The 17,633-nt window shown below is 33.6% G+C and overlaps 1 protein-coding gene across 3 annotated transcripts in view; it reads left to right on the top strand.

The window, feature by feature from the left end:
• Positions 1-17,105, top strand: part of LOC129756862 (D-aspartate oxidase) — a 40,043-nt gene extending 22,938 nt beyond the window's left edge. For all 3 annotated transcript variants that reach the window (XM_055753901.1, XM_055753902.1, XM_055753903.1), the window contains 2 exons: positions 8,573-8,696; positions 16,405-17,105. In XM_055753901.1, the coding sequence (XP_055609876.1) occupies positions 8,573-8,696; positions 16,405-17,100 (820 nt within the window). In that variant the 3' untranslated portion in view covers positions 17,101-17,105. The remainder of the gene's footprint in view (positions 1-8,572; positions 8,697-16,404) is intronic.
• The last annotated feature ends 528 nt before the right edge of the window (positions 17,106-17,633 follow it).

Consider the following 17,633-nt stretch of genomic DNA (forward strand, 5'->3'; position numbering starts at 1 on the left):
ATGATGCCTTCTGGAAAAAATGTTCTGAGGAATAGTTTGTATTTGTATTTGTAATAAATTACAAATTACAATTACAAAAAAAAAGTTAATTCTGGGTTTGATTTTGGGAATTTGTCATTCTGGGTATAACCGTAGAATGGGGGGATAGGGGAGGGGGGGTTGGTTTGGCTGTTAACCCCCTCCCCCCCTCTCCCCCCCTCTCCCCCCCCTCTAGGAAAAGTGAGCGGCTGTTTTACTCTACACAAAACAAGTTTAAAATTGGATTTTGATAATTGAGTGAGGTTATACAAGAGTGACAATCCTGAGTCAGAGCTGACGCCAAAATCCCGAAAACTAATCCGAATCCTGCAACAAATTTAAAAAATAATTGAAATTTATATCTGATATTGAATTTGAAATAAGACTAAGCTCAATCAGAGGTTCCCTATTATCAAAATAGAAATTGTATTTCTGTTTTCATATTTCAAATTCCGTATTTATGTAGTTTAGGATTCTTGATATACGATTCACTTCGACATTAGGATATAGAATAGCAAAGGTGTTTCGAAATCGTTATTCAAATTTGGTTTTGCATTTCATTCAAAAAAATTTCCATGAATTTTTTCTTCAACTCCTATTTAATGCTTAGATATGTGTTGAAAATTCATGGAATAATGAATAATTATTTTCCGATTATGTAAGATTCATCATTTGGAATTCATATTTTAATTCAGATTCACAAGTTCGATTAAAAAAAAAAAACGAAATCAGATTTAAACAAAAAACCTCTAAATTTAAACACTAATAAACTGACGATTGAGGGCTCTGAAACAAATTTCAGTTATTGGCTCATATTGGAATTCTGATCTGGAATCTAAATTTGGAATACAGACCGCGTTCGATTTTGGCAACATGCCCGAACATTTTGTGTTGCCAACATCGAATGTTGCCAATATCGAACAGTTTTTCTTTATTTTTTTTACTCTTTTTTCTACAAAAATAACTATTTTTATTATCATTAACTTTATTTTAAGTCAACTATATCGACCATTTTTATTCAATTTTTAATTATCTTTTCTCATGTTTTTGATGCATTTTGTACTGTTCTTTTTTTGTTTAAAATCTTGTTTTTTTGGTCATAAATGCTGTTTTTGTCATTCTTCAGCATTTTTTGCTTGTTTTTTTTTTGTCATTTTTAGTCGTTTGTTTGTATTTGTTTTTCAATTTTTTTGAATTGTTCATCTTTTTGTCTTTTTGAGTTCTTTATAATTTGTTTGAAAAACTTTTGTTTTTGTGTTGTATTTTATCACTATTTCAGAAGGTAAAAACGTATTTATGGAGTTTTTCCAAATTAAATTATATTAAGAAAACTGAAAGGTGATGTCGCTCAAAAAACCATTCGATTTTGACACATGTGCCAAAATCGGATGTTGCCAAAATCGAATGTTGTCAAAAACGAACGAGGTCTGTTGTATTTTTTGTAAACTTTTTTAATCGTATCGAAAATGTTTGAATGTCACTCTAAAAAATTGAAAAAACCACTGAAGAATGCTTCCAGTTCCTTGCAAGCCCACAACGCAAATTAACCCCTTCTCAGATAACTTACCATTATCAACAATGCATCAAACTGAGAATGAATTGTGAATAACGAAACTAACAAATATTAATATAAAATGTTCATTAAGTGTAGGATAATGTTTGTGATCGATTAAGGTTAAAAAGTTGTTTGAATCCTCAAACCTTTCGATGGAAATGCATTGTTTTAAAAATTACTTTTTTTCTAAAAAATAATTATAACTAATTAAGCCATTTTTGTAATAGCCTCACCAGTTTCTCACACTTTAAGGAACAAATATTAAGGAAAATGTCATAAGTAAGTTCCTTTTAATTCTTAGAATATTTTTTGTGAAAACATGACTATAAAATATCCACGCGTTTTCGAGATATTTTGATTTTAGTTTATGTTATACATTCTTCTGCCACTACCCGACGTAAGTGATAAACGTATGAGCGATCCATGTGATCCAACTCAGAGCCGAGTTTTTCGTTGCTGATAAATGCTACGAACCTATCGCAAGCGAGTGCGACAAACTAAAATATTCCCCTCTGTCGAATTGTTCTGCAGCTATACAAGGAACGGGGAATTATCTTGTAAGCGAACCTTCAATGGGTGTTGACGAGATAGAATTCCCCTCCGCCACGAACAAGACAAGCAACGTATGCTCTCCGATAATACAGGAATAAGTGTCGCGCAACATGTTCTCTGCTCACATAGTATTTGAAGGCGGTTCTTCTCACTACCTGAGAGAGCTTTGGAAACAGCGTTCAGAGATCGGCTATCCTGAGCGAATCTCGGAAGCTTGGTTGACAGTCCCGGAAGCTATGAAAATGCTGCTTTTAAGGCCACAGGTACAGATGGTTTGCCAAACCAGATATTTCTTCGCGAGCTTTGACAGTTTCATGTGCTTGAAAATATCTGCTACCTTTTCCCTTCCTTTTGCCGTATAAAACTCCTGTCCCGGAAGCTACTTGTAGTCGGCTTTGACGTAGGTTTCGTCGTCCATTACCACGCAGTCAAACTTCGTCAGCATCGTCGTGTACAGCCTCCGGGATCGCGCTTTGGCCGTCGTATTTTGTTTATAATTGCGATTTGAGTCACGACCTTCTTGTAAGTCGATAGTCCGGCTCATTTTTTGGCTCGATGCACGGTTATTTGCGGCATCTCGGAGAGAGAGGTTAGGGTTTCGCTTGAAACTTCCGGCAACTCTCTTTGTCGTCTCAGCGGCTTCCGGTTTTCGATTTCCCCCCGATCCAGACACCCTGGCTGTCGACAAACGTTCCCCAAACAATTTAATTACATTTGTAACGGTTGATTTGGCAACTTTTAGCGATTTTGCCAGCTTTTCGTGCGAGTAACTTGGATTTTCGCGATGCGCGAGCAAAATTTTGATACGCTGCTCTTCTTCCTTGGACGGCATTTTGACAACTGAAGAGACAACAAAATCAAAATAGGAGCAACATTCTACACACACACACACACACACACACCTTCAAAATGAGAGGTGTTCAGGTTTTTTAAATGCAAAATTGAAAGAAATACGTCAAGTTGATATTGACCTAATTTTGACCGTATCACCCTTTAAGCATCAGATTTTCAAGTAATCTTCTATACAATATATATTATAATCAACATGAGTAACTCTCAGAATGCTTCATATACTTCAAACAGGACATGTAGGTACATCAGCATCACCTTATTGGGAAAGTTCTTACCAGAAGAAAATTTTAAGCATTGAGAAACTAAGGCTGATGACATAGTGCACACGATGCGATGCGAACCGGCAAATTCGAAATAATCCATCCAACCACATTTGAAGAAAATGTACCTATATTGTGAATCGCTTAAAACTGACATATTGAATCCGGGGGGGGGGGGGGGGGGGGGGGGGGGAGTCAGTTGAAAATTTGTTGTTTGAAATTACCTTTTAGGTGAATATAAATTTATAGCGGAAATGAGGCGTAAATATACATACTTAAAATAGAGTGCAATTTGAATTAAAGTGCAAGAAAATCTGAGAAATTGCAAATTGGCAAAAAGTTTGCAAAACAGCACCTTTGAAATTTCGTCACAAATTATGTGTTTCGTATTTTGAAAACCTGAAGATGCGAAAATGTGCTAAATCACTTCAACTTTCCAATTCTGTTTTCAAAATTTTTCTGGTATGACTTAAACAATTTTGAAAGTGGTGTAAAAACCGTATTTTTCAATCAATGGACCGATTGGAAAATACGGTTTTTACACCATTTTTTTTACATTTTTTGTAGTCATGATCTTTAAAAAAAATCAAAAAAATATATTCTTTTTTGCAACGTAGAGCTTCTAACTTCAGCTTTCTCTGACACTAAAAGAATTTTTTTTTGACCATTCCATAGCTAATCTACAGTCTTTTTTTCCTAAGCATGTTTTTTCGTATTTTTTCTCTTAGACTTCGAATTACGGAAAACTGAAGTATTATAGGTGAATAATGTCCGAGAAACATATTTGATTTTAGTAACGAGGTTTCCAAAACTATAAATTTTGTAAAAATCTGTTGCAAAACAAGAGAGATATAGCGATTTCAAGTGAGGAGTGTCAAGTTGACTCTCAAGGTCTTCTTAGGGAGTTTTTTCCTGGGTATTCAGGGTTTGTCCATTAAAAAGTAATGATGCAAAATTAAACATTTCTGGAATGCACCCATATGAAGTTACAAGCCGCCAAACTTAAAATAGTGCCATATTGACACTCAAGAGCGGGTAAGGTTAATTACAAAAAGTTTGTATTTGAACTTGCATTTCTATGACCACGCCAAAAATTATGTTAATGATCTAATTTCAACTAAGGAATTTCAGCCTAGTTCATTATTTGATTCTCAAAAATAAAACTCAAATGTTCTGAATCACGTTAGGTAAATGGAAATATGCGTTTCTTCTAACAATGAATGAACTGGCAAAGGAAAAAAAACATCTGGTTGACATTTTTGCGTACACTTTTCTTTGGGCACCTTTTATTTGGGCACATTTGAATCTACGAAAACTCCAAAACACACATATCCAATAGTTTTTTGTTAAACCACAAAAACAAAATCATATTTTAGGTGTAAAATTGACTAGAGACGTCAACTAACTTATTTTAAAATATATTGGGAAATAAAAAATATGGTATAATGGTGTCATGGTACAATTCTCAGATCGAGAGACAAAGCTTCGGTGATAATGAGCTTTTTTGGAGAAAAAAAACTGTCTAAGATCAGTTAGGTCTTCTAGATAGCATCGGCCGAGAATTTCTTTGGGCCCTGCTATTAAAACTACCAAAATGAGCGTGGCGACGAACGTGTTAACTATAACGATTTCATTCTCGCGCTAGACTTTATGCACAAAAATTACATCAATCTCAAATTTCATTCTACGATTTCGATCTTTTTCCTCACCTATAGATCTGTACACCTCTTGGATGCAGGGTTGCCCAGATTTTTTTTTTAAGTCAGGAACTGGTGGAATAAAAATCAGGATACGTCAAAGTAACGGAAATTCCGCTCAAAGTAATTTTGATTTGATTTGAAATTCGTTTATTTGGAAGGATGCCGTGCGCTATACCGATCAAGCCCCCTTGACAAAGCTCGAAGTGAAGACCTTTTTTTGGTCGTCGATCCACATTTTCACTTCAACAATAGTAACTAATGCAGTTCCTTACCACCCAATTTTCATTACATTCGCAAAAATCAGGTATAATAAGGCTAATTTTCAAAAATCAGGAAAATCCAATGGCTTATCAGGTTGTCAGGCTGAGTCTCGAAAAATCAGTCAAGTCCTGAAAAATTAGGGACATGAGATCTCTGCTTGGATGTGAAAATCAACTGAACTACAAATAGACAAATTATCGACAATTTAAAATGATCTCATAGAGAAGTGAGAGGGCTCTCTATTTTTTCCAAAAAAATTCATAAAATTCTTGTGTACTGGAAGTTTTGTAGTGTTAAAGTTATGGAATTGATTCAAAAGTTCAAACCAAATGTTTTGGGACAACTCAATCACATATCTTGAGTCTCTTGAACGAAGGATTACATTGATGTAAAAAATACATTTCCGGAAATCAAAAACACCTATCGCGTATGAAAATTGTTGACAGCTAAAATTATTTGCATACTATTCTAATTATTCAAGAAAATCACAAGTTATTGAACTCTTTTATAAAGATCTATATTAAAAAAATTTAAATATGTAAAACGAAAATACGTTGGATTCTTGATTCTGTAAAAACGTTAAACAATCAAAATGTTTATTCAAATTTTTAATAATTTGTTGTTTTTTGAGTTCATTCGCTCGATTGATTCGTTTGAACCTAATAACTTATTTGTCTAAAAAGATTCGAAGTTAAGGTCTTGGACAAAGCTTTTCAGCGCAAAATTTCCCTTAAATAATTTATAAATTGGCACAAAAACCATTAGCAGGCTAGGCTCCACAGAAGAAACAAAAACGATGTTGATTTTGCAGTACAAAATATTCAACTTTCCCATACAAACATAAAAGTTCAAATTTACTCATGTAAACGTTACTTATAAATTCTTTAAAAAATCAGTTTTGAACCAAAACGAAGCTTTCAAGATCTCAGGGTTTGAGAAATTCGAAAATGATCCCAAATCAACTCAGTCTAATGCAGAATCTTCCTTGTTCTTTCTTTTTTAATTCAATTCTTTTTTGGCGAGTCAATAAAAAAACTATCATCGGATTCATTCAGATCCATCTTTAATTTAGAAAAACAAGGTGAGAAACGTTCTAATCCAATACTAATTTCCACGTCATTGAATCCGAAAAAAAATCTATAATTTTTTTTAAAATATTTTATTCGGAAAGCTGATAACCTTTCAATGGGTTTTGATGTGCTATTTTATGATTTCTGTTGAAAAATAACAGAGTTATGTAGCTTTGAAATATGGTTTTATTTTATTTACCAAAAAATCTAACCCAAATCTAACTCGAAAAATAAAAATGTTAGAAATCTGAAAAATACATGTGTTTTAAGTCGTAAAAATGAATAAGATTTTCGATTTTGGGGAAAATCTTGAGACCCCCGGCGCAAACCCGTCAGGTAATGAAAAAAGAATCCTCAAGTTTGACCACTCGCGGTTTTCGGCAAAGACAAAGATCATTATATTACAACATTTATTCTTCAATTCTCTGTAGCGTTCGATATAGTTTCGAAAAAAATTGGATAAACTAATTTGATAAAATTTTACCTATATTCAAAAGTTATCGCGAAAGCAAGAGCTGATAGAAAAAAAATAATAGGAATTTTGGAATCAGCGCCCTCAAACTTAAGATATAATTTTTCTAACCTAACCTAAATTCAATTCGCTCATTTTCACCATCTTTCATTTCTTCTAGCTTTCTATCCGTCTATAAAAATTTCAAAATCTTAAGATGTTCTTACTCGAAAAAGACATCACTTTTTACCGATAAGGCCGATAAATTAAGTAACAAACATAACATTAATCTCCTCTTAAATTTAAAAATCTTGATCTTTGATATATTGTGTAAAAAGTTGTTTCCGATAAAGTTTTACAGAACATTTTAATTGATTGTTTTTTTTTGTTCTATCTATGGAATGCTGATATGAAACGCAACAAAAACAATCCATTCACAGATTTGTTTTCCTAGATCATTAGTACCGTTCCACAGAGCAATTACCACTAACCAAACCGCATAGATTGCTTACGATTCAGCAGGTGGCCGACTATTTAAGGTTACTGTCCGCACTAAATCAACCCTCCAGTAGTCCAGCCAAGGCGGTGAGTCCATCAGATAGCAGAGCGTTTCTGCAATTATAATGCGGTCAATTTTGTGTATTGGTCAATTTGTCCTGACGCCTTCGCGTGTACCTACTATTCTCCGATGGCAAGGTACCAGGAAGGAAATAAATGGTGGTGAGTGACCTTTTTAGGAGGTGGGGAGCCGAGCCAACCAACAAAATTGTATTTATACCGTTCGAGTCAAATTTATTTGCCTCACGCGATTCCCTCCGGTGTGGACACTTGCTTGAAGCCTGTCAAGAAATAGTTAGGTTAAGACGAGGTATGGTTAAGTGACCCACTGTGTGCCAAAAGTTGGCACCCCGACTCAGAGAGCTCGCCTCTTGTTGCTATTCTTATTGGATTCTTGGTTGTTGTTGTTCTAGTTTCATACAAACGGAAAACAAAAACAAAATGCAGCACACACACATAAGCCGAGCCTAATGGTTTGGAAAAGTGGCTCCAGAGAGTGTCGCCACGTGAAACGAAAGCCGTAAATTATTGCCAAGCGTTGTTGGCTTTCTGCGAAGACTGAAAAGACGACGACATCGACGTCCGTTCCCATTGTCGTCCTTTGAAGTTGTCTCCACTATACTTTTCTAAGCCTAAATTGGTTAATTTGTGGCGCCTCAGTAGGAAATGTCTCTTAGATCACTTAGCAGTGAAGTTTAGAATTTCTTTTAATTCTTTCAGTCTGCGTTTTTCTTTGGACTCTGGATTTAAAGCCTTGAAACGTAAATTCTTAGTTTTAAACTTTCAACTCATAAATTTGATTGCAATTTGATTACTTTTGTTAATGGTTTGTTTTTTCAAAACATAAAACTGACCGTGTGTTCGAATCCTCGTTCATCCACACTAGCTCTTGTAAATATACCTACAGTTCTTGTTACTTCCGGGCAGAAGTTCAGCCGGATTTGTTGGGGAGGATTCAAGCTAATAGTTCACGCCAAACATTGTCAGGTATTTATTATAGACTCCACCTGTTGCGCTACTACAGGTCGTTCATCTTGCTGACTAATTTTTCTAGGATGACAAACAACAACTAAGAGCAGCAAATGTGTTTTAACGATTTTTGATTATTTCGCTTCAGAATTTATACATTGCTATTATGTTGGATGAGAATCCACTCTGTAAGAAATCCTCATCAAACACAAATCATGTTTTTGATTAAATTTTTATGAATAGGTGTTCTGATTTGATTTTCTCTTGCTTTCTTTTAATCCCGCTTCAACTTCCATCCCGCTCCATTTTTCGAATCGCTCGGCTAGGAAATGGATATCGGACGCATATTTGTACTGGGACGCAATTCGTCGAACGGAGGAAGCATCCGATGCGGGTGTGACCCAGCTTTCCGGATACATTTTTTCCAGCACCGAACCGGGCATCGTCAGGGTAAGTTGATTTGAGAATATCCCAACAATTTATTTCGTATTTAGGTCTTTCATCACTCATTTTCTTTTTATTAATCTAAACTTTTTCAAGCTCAAGAGATCACCTGGAGGGTGATTATTTTGCCAAGTAACTATTTGCTCAAAAACATTTCAATCGACTTCCATGAATGATACATAATCCCTTCTTGATTTCAAAAGCGAATTATTTTCCTTTCAGTTGGTTGTTTCAGTTAAAAAATAATTTCTATCATATATCTGGCACTGAGGCGTAGAAAAATTGATTTTCACATGGGAACGCATTATTTTAACAACTCACTTTGGAAGGTTTTGGCGTCCTGAATTCGAATCTTTTGTCCGATTTTGTCTATCACCTCTATTATTTGGTGATATGGCTTTTGAAAGTCCTGTCCTTTAAAATGGATTATATAGGATTGATGTTTATTTAAAGGTTGAAAACAAAGAACTTTTTGATTTTTTGCAAGCATAAGTGAAAGTTATCATAAAATAAGAATAATTTTCAGTTAAAAGGTACACTAGAGCAAGTGCAAACGTTCAACATTTACAAAAAAAGTATTCATTATTTCTTCATTTATAAATGGTTGGGCCCAAATAAACAATCTGACCAATAAACTCAACTTTTCGTAAATCTTTTACCGAAAAACTGTTCACAGGTTCACTGTTTGCTTACACAGTTTTTGGTTAACATATTTTGGCTACATAGAAAAAACTTTAGATCCGCTTTTTTGTTAAAAAGTTTTTTTTGTGATTGATATTCCAGACAGAAGCATTTTTTTTGACTTGAAAGTGTTGATAAAAATATTAACTCCTGCCATTTCACACAAACAAGTGGAAACGTGCCTCTTTGTCATGAAACATATACATTTTAAGAATTTTTTCTTCAAAATGATCAGAAAGGATCTCCCAAGTGTTAAATCTGAAGCGGATATTCAAAATGATTAAATGTCTTTGTAAATGAAGGTCTTATGGTAAAACAGTATTCAATGAAATTGAAGTACCAAGCATTATTTTATTCTGGAGAAAAACTGCAGATATATCAATTAAAGTTGATAAAAGACAAACAGGAACAATTGAGACATCAATAATTGAGACAAATATATACTTTGATATTTCTTTTTGAAAGAATATGAAAGTTTAACTGTGATGATATCCATTGGCACTTGCCCCGATGTTTCTTTATTGAAAATTTTAATTTATAATAAACAAGACACTTAAATGTTTTTAAAAGTTCCGAGGTATATTTACATGAAAATTTCCAGAAAATAGAATGAACTTATTTTTTTTTTTGTTTCGGTTATAGTCGTTTTACCATCTTTATGGCATTCGCGACTTTATCAACGTTACAGTTGGCGGATCGTTATTGAAAAACTTATCCGGTACAACTGTGTTCGATGTTTACTCTTGGGCTCGAACTCGCGGACATCGGCTCAGGAGACAACAGACTTGCCAACTGAGCTATATCACAAGCCCTAGAATGAACTTATGGAATCATCGTAGCCTTAACAGATTAGATCTTTTCGACCTATTTAATTTTTTCAAACCTGCATTCCAATAAAATGTTATTGAATCTTGAATATATCACATAATCTTAAATGAAATCGCAGATCACCTCCAACACTGTTCAAGAAATTTTTAAATCAGAACATCCCAATGATTTAAATAGGCAGATATGCCCTTTAGGATAAAAAAGAAAATAAAAATGCTCGAACAAATAAAAAAAAAACGGCGAATTTTTTTAAACATGATTATGATGAAAATATGGATACTAAATACCACTGCTTCCAAGAAGGGTGAGGATAGTGAACAAAAAGCTGCTTGAAAATGGTTAGTAAAAAATCTTCTATAATGTTTTTTATTCCTTCACTGCCGTTCTAAGCAAGATTGTCCCATGTGGAAAAACGTGCAAACGAGAAAAACGCGATTGAAATATCAGCTATGTTCCCAGTTTTTCTCTCAAACTAAAAATTCACCGACAGTTTTTTCGTAGTGAACAGTTCAAGTTAATCATTTTACAATGTTTTCTGCCAAAATAATTACATTTCCTACAAAAAAAACAGCAAATTAGAGCCAAAAATGCTCCGTGTGACACTTTTGCCTAGAATCAGAACGCATGTCGATGCTAGTTCTACGAAAAACTGTCACACGGCTACAATTTTTCTATCATTTTAAAAGCTTGCGTAGTTTATTTTTTCCCCAAAAACTCATGCTAAACCGTAATTTGAGAAATACGTTCCTCTTTGTTTATAAAAATGTATAGTTGAGTATGGATCCTGTAAGTAGTGTCTACCGAAAAGTGTTTAGTGAAAATTTCTATGAATAAAACACTCAAGGCTTCTCGCTCCTCCTCTGTCCTCTATTTTAGTGTTCTTTTCAGTGAATAACATTAAATTCAACAGTTTAAACTCATCTTAAGAGATTTTTTTTTAGAAAATTTGCATTTTTCATTGAATTTTCTCTAGTGTGACATTCTTGCGTAGAACTATCAACATAGAGACAACCACCTTGATGAAAATTTAGTATAAGTTCAGAACAAAGTATACTTATTTGTGTTTTTATTCGAAAATTAACACTAAAAGAGACCGTTTCCAGCAAAAAAGTGAAAAAGACCCAAAAGTCACATTCTTGCTTAGAACGGCAGTTCAGTTCTAAAAAATATACCATCCAAAGCTACTCGGGAGCTGAAAGTGCTGCGTTAGGCAGAATATTGAGCAAATACTCCAAAAATTGTGACGATATTCAAAATTCTTTTTCCATATAGTTTCATATGCAATAAATTCCAATGGATGAGAAACTTTTGATTTTTTAAAGTGAACTCGAGCAAAGCGGAATAAATCAACTAAATGGTATTCAATAAATGAAACATAGATATGGTCTACATAAAGTTATTTATGGAACAAGTTACAAAAAGTAGATTTTTTTTTTAGCATGAAGCTTGTCAAGTTTGATGGTTACATTGAGTGCTGAAAAAAATCTATTTTGCATCGGGAAGCTAATACCTGATGCCATTCGGCAATATTCAAAGCATCCGAATCAAAGAAAAGTAAATGAAAAGTATTCGTGTAAGATGCATGTAAGATTGATTGAAGGTAATTTTTTGATAATTTATGTAAAGACCCGTAGAATTGAGTTTAAATTCTTAGGTTTGATTCCGATAGAATTAAGCGGGACAATCCGAGTAAACGGAAAGGCAGGATATGTAAAAACAAACTAGGACATGTTCACGAACGCGAGACGATTGACAACTCTAGATTTGATGTTTTTTTTAAGTTAAACAGCGAAGTAAATATGTAAAATGGACGCCAAGTTTGATATGGTAAGACGAAGTTCACCGGGTCTGCTAGTTATTGTGTAAAATCAATAACTGATAACTGGTAACAAACTTACATGCAAATCAAACACTGATTTTGAATGTATTAACTTTCCTTTGTTCAATCAAGGTATTTTTAATAAATATACTAGTTTTAGAGATACAGCATTTTTGATGCAGGTTGGTTTGTAACACTGATTTTGATTTGCAAATGCAATCAAAATACTTTTTTTTTACATTCCATAAAAAAAATCAGTAAATTGAAATGTTTTCGAAGCCTGAATATAAGGCTGGAACAAATATCAATTTCTTCTTTTGTCACTCAGAGTTGGAACATCGCAAGGGACATTTTTTTTCCAAAATATGAGGAACATTCAAAATATTAACTTGGCTTATAAAATGATAATTGGTTCTTTGTAGATCTCAAAACTGAAACACATGCCGTAGGAACGGGGGGTGGGGGTTTGGGGTTTAAACCCCCACCCATGAGGGTTCAAAAAAAGTAAGCGAGGTATTTTACTCTACTCTCAAAATTTAAAATTGATAATCAAATTTTGATGATAGAGTAAGGTTATTGGAGAATAAAAATCTAGACTCAATACTTATGCCAAAACCTCGAAAACCCATTCCAAGTTCAGAATTCTGCTACCGTTTCTCTAAATTTCAAATTATATCAACCCATTTCGGAGGTTCTTGTTCCATATTCCTATAATAAAAATTGTATTTCTATTTTCATATTTCGTATTCTGTATCCAGTTATGGATTCTTGATTTTCAGTTCGAATAATCATAAGAGATTAGAACCGAAAAGCTGCTTTAAAGTCCTGGTTCAAATTTGGTTTTGCATTACATATCAAATTTGATCCTATTTTGTTCTATTCTCTTTCTATTTATTGAGGATTTTAACAAACCTGGTCATTAGTCCTCTGAAATTTGATTCAAGATTTTCGAAAATCATAAGCATTTTCAATATTTTCAGAATAATTTTCCGAATATGAAAAAAAATATTTTTTTTTGTTTCTTATTCAGATTCGCAGCTTTTTAACTTTTATTCTTATACAAAATTCAATTATGACAAGTCTTCAAAATAAAATTCGAAAACAGATTCAAAATTCAATTATTCAATTTAGGTTCCAAATTCAGATTCTGAATGCAAATTAATAATTCAGAATAAAATTTAGCTCGTAAATGGGTTTTACAATCAAGATAAAAATATCATATTTTCTATTCGTTGAGGAATTTAAGAGGTAACAAACTTATAAATTTACTTGTTTATTAAATTTCAAAATTTCAAATTTTCAATCAAAGTTAATGTATATGTATTTCAGCTGAAAATCGTAAAGTTTTATTTTACTCCTAATTCTCCTTATTTTCCTCCTAAACTCCTAACTTTTATATTATAAAAGTAATTCACGAAATTTTCATCATGGAATTTATTCTTATATGAAAAATATTTGCTGATAGAGAAGTACGTAGATACCTGATTTGCATCTAAAAAATCTGCCCAAAATATTGGCAAATATTAATATTGCAGTATTTTCAGAAGCATAATTTCAAACTAAAATCATAAATTTGTTTATTATTGCAACAACGTGATTTGAGCCGATAAATCTGGATTTGAGCCGATGGTTGAAATCATTAAATTTGCCCAAGAGTTTGGAAGATTAAGCGTATCTGATTTAAGCATAGAATAAGTTGAGCATTCAAGATTTTTTCTGGCGCGTATTCGAGCCGGAATATTCCAAACATTTGTTTAAAACATGGCAAAAACTGGGCATTTGATCTCAAATTTTCTAATTTATTAACCGGGAAGCATGAGAAAATTTGGGAAAAATCCGTGCATTTTTAGAAGAAATGACAAAGGAGACAAAAAAAAATTAATCACTTCAAATTTGAATTTTCAAATTATTCAAATGATATTTAAAGCCTAAATTTTGGTTTTACCTAATAATTTTGCAAAATCGTTTTAGGCACCAAAAATCAAAATTTACTATTACCAAACATGCAAGCCGGGCTGGAATGCTTAGAATAAGTTTTTCATAAGAAAATAGAAAAAAAAAAACTTATTTTATACTCAAATCAAATGAGCTTGGTCTACAAAACTCTTAAACAAATTTAATGATGTGCATTCCATATTTTGTTACTTAAGGTTTCATTATACAAATTCAGGTCATCATTCAAAAGATTAAATAATCTATTTTCTAATGTTATGATTTAATATAAAATCTATTTATTTAAAATACTTAATAATACATAATCATGTAGAAACAAAAAAAAATGTTCAAAACTTATTTTTTTATTGATGCATTGTTGAGACAAAAAAATCATACTGAAAATTAGTGCCAAACCCGGTTCTTCCTACAGCCGTGCTGAAACATGTTATGTCTGTGTTATTATTTCCTACAACACAGATGAATTTTTAAAGAACAATAAGAATTTTAATTTATTTTATTGAATCTGGATTGTTACAAGAAGCTTTCTCGTATAGATCATCTTCTTTACAAATTGGCGCATGTAACACAGAAAAATTGATTTTTTTTAGACATTTTTGGAGGGAGGTTCTTTTAACAAAATTAAATGCATTAAATTCTTCTAAAAGGACGTTCCATTAAAAATCTAAATCCTTTAGTGATTTTTGGGGGTAAAAAAATGAAACTTTGATCGCTTTGAGGCACCTCGAAATCAAGTCCGATTGAGCTGAAATTTGGCACAGGTCAGTTTTTAGGGTAAGCTCGCCAGATTGCCCGGTTTTATCCGGGTATGCCCAGATATTCAATACAAAATAAGGAAAAAGTCCGGTCCGGCCATGTTGCCCGAATTTCAATGAAAAAATCCCGGATTTTGCCCAGATTCATTCACTTTATTTACCAAAATCGGATAAAAAAGTCAAATTGTGTTGTAAATAAAAGCTTTTGATTAATGCGTCTAAAAAGATTTTTTTTGAGCAAGTTTTATAAAAAAAACCAAAGATACGATTTAAAATCTGCTGATATGTTTTGATTAAAAATTTTGTATTCAAGTTTTTTTTCTCGATTTTTGTTGAGTAATTCTTGGGTTTTGACCGAATATTGCTCGGATTTTTTATCAGCAATTTTGGAATCAAATGATCAGATTTTGCCAGGTTTTTACATTAGATAGCCCGGATTTGCCCGGATTGGCCAGCTACGTGCCGAAAAAAAATTCTTGCAACCTTATTTTAGGGTTAATCTACAAAATGTATATGGTCGGTTTTTAAAATTCGATCAAGAAATTTTTTTCCATTTATCCACTGCCACCCTAATAATCATCTTACTGGCCTTTTCTTTATTTTTCTACGATTTTCTTCACTATACAAATTCAAAATTTAACTACAGATTGGAATGAATTTTCAGAATCCGATAACAAAGATCGGAAACCAAAATCCTAGTTATAAAACAATGCAATGCATGTTAAGGGAAATATGAACAAATCACAGATATTTAAAAGTTTGAGAATATTTGCCCGGATAAAAAAAATAAACTGAATAGAAATGTCAAATGCAAGTTCGGCACCAGAATCTGGAACTAAGACTCATCATGGATATGAACTTAAAAACATAATCAGAACCGTTTAAAAATTGATTGTCATCCCAAATTTAGATTTGAAGTATTGATGAGATTAAAAAAAATCTTTTTGAAAATCCTCAATATTTAATTCTAAACAGAGAGAAAAGTGTTCAGAAAAATCGATAGAAATACGCATAGATTCGATAAATATGGTAGTTTGAACAAAAAAAACTATAGATTCGACCAGCCATTGAATTTTTTCTACACGTGCGATATGATTGGATTAGAAAATTTTCCCTGAAATAAGAAAAGATGTTCGTATTTAAAAACATTTATTTTTTCAATCTTTTCACTGTTTTTAGATAACTTTACCATTTATTCATTCTTTTTATTCTGTTTTGCATAATAACGGTTCGATACCTTCGTTGTGTGAGAATTCATTCATAGAACTGATCAAATCTGCTGAAACCAACCAGATTACTCCATCTTCCAGTTGAGTAATCCTGATTTGTTCGTTCAACGTCACAGACCTCAGATCCAGACTCTGAATTGGAAATCCCAATTCGGAATTTGATCTCTGAATCTTAATCTAAACTTTTGAATCCTGAATCTGAATTCTAATTCTGCATTCTTAATCTTAAAGCTAAATCTAAACAATGATCAATCGAAATTTTCAATCTGAATTCTGAACCTGAAATCTTTGTGCAAAAACTGAGTTCTGAATCTGAATTCTGAATATATTGAAGTTTGAAACTTAGTTATCAAACTAAGTTCACAATCTTGACTCAATATATAATCTTGAACTTATGTATAGTTGTTTCATCTCAATCTTCTCAATGTCGTTCTTTCATTTGCGATCAGAATCACTACATCGAGAAAATTGTCCCCGTTTACCGGGCTGCCACCGAACAGGAACTTCAAATCTGCCCAGGGGACTGGAAGTACGGATCATATTTTAGAACAATCTTAACCGAGTGTCGCCTGTTTCAACCCTGGGCAACCCGTAAATTTCTCAATGGCGGAGGCCAAATCGTGACGGAAAAGGTCGATAATCTTCGAGATCTGGCCGGGAGGAATTTCGACATTATCGTCAACTGTACCGGAATGGGCGCGAAAAAGCTGTGTGCTGACCACAAGCTGGTGCCCATTCGTGGCCAGGTCATCAAGGTGAAAGCCCCCTGGGTGAAGATGGCTTTCTACGCCGATTACGATACGTACATCATTCCCGGATTCCAGGGAGTGACCCTGGGAGGATGTAGGAATTTCGATAGCTACAATTCACAACCATGCAAACACGATTCTGCCGCCATAAGGGAACGATGTGAAGCATTGTTGCCCAGCTTGAAAGGGTCGCCAGTGATAAGGGAGGCGGTTGGACTGAGACCTCATCGTGACCCAGTCCGGGTTGAGCTTGAATTTTTGGAAACTGAGACCGGTCGATTGAAGGTGGTTCACAACTATGGACATGGGGGATACGGAGTGACTACGGCTCCGGGAACCGCGATCTACGCTACTCAACTTGTAAGAGATGCTTTGAAAAGTAACAGTAAATTATAAATTTCTAGGTCGTTTTTTCTTTCGAAAAAATATCACAGACATTTGGGTTTTTTCTATATGCTTACGAATTCTTCTCTTAAATTTTAATTATATCCAGAATTAAAATGTAAATCTTTCCCAGCTTAAATCTTGATATTTGGTGCTAAATTTGCAGTATCTATATAATTTTATGATTTCGACAGTATTACCGTATTACGGAAAAAGATGAATATGTTATCATGATTTAACGGTCATTTCAAATCAAGCATGGAGATCGATGATTGTGTAGAGTTTTCGTTTGTTGCTTCGTCGAGAAAATTGTTGCCCATCAGTCAGCCGCCCGTTCGTCGAAATGTTTTGTTTTCCACAGAGTGCCTCCAGTAGGGTGGGTGCATACTGAGGCAAAGTAGGCAAGGGGTACCAAAAGTTTCTCATTGGTGGGGGGTGGAGACGGTGCGCTTTTTGACAGCGAATTGTTCGCCTACCATGCCTACGATTACGATTGCCTGTCACAAGGGTCACAAGATGGACGATTCCGTGCATTGGTATAAGAA

This window comes from Uranotaenia lowii, chromosome 3 (genome assembly GCF_029784155.1).
Source record: "Uranotaenia lowii strain MFRU-FL chromosome 3, ASM2978415v1, whole genome shotgun sequence".
Classification (NCBI taxonomy): domain Eukaryota; kingdom Metazoa; phylum Arthropoda; class Insecta; order Diptera; family Culicidae; genus Uranotaenia; species Uranotaenia lowii.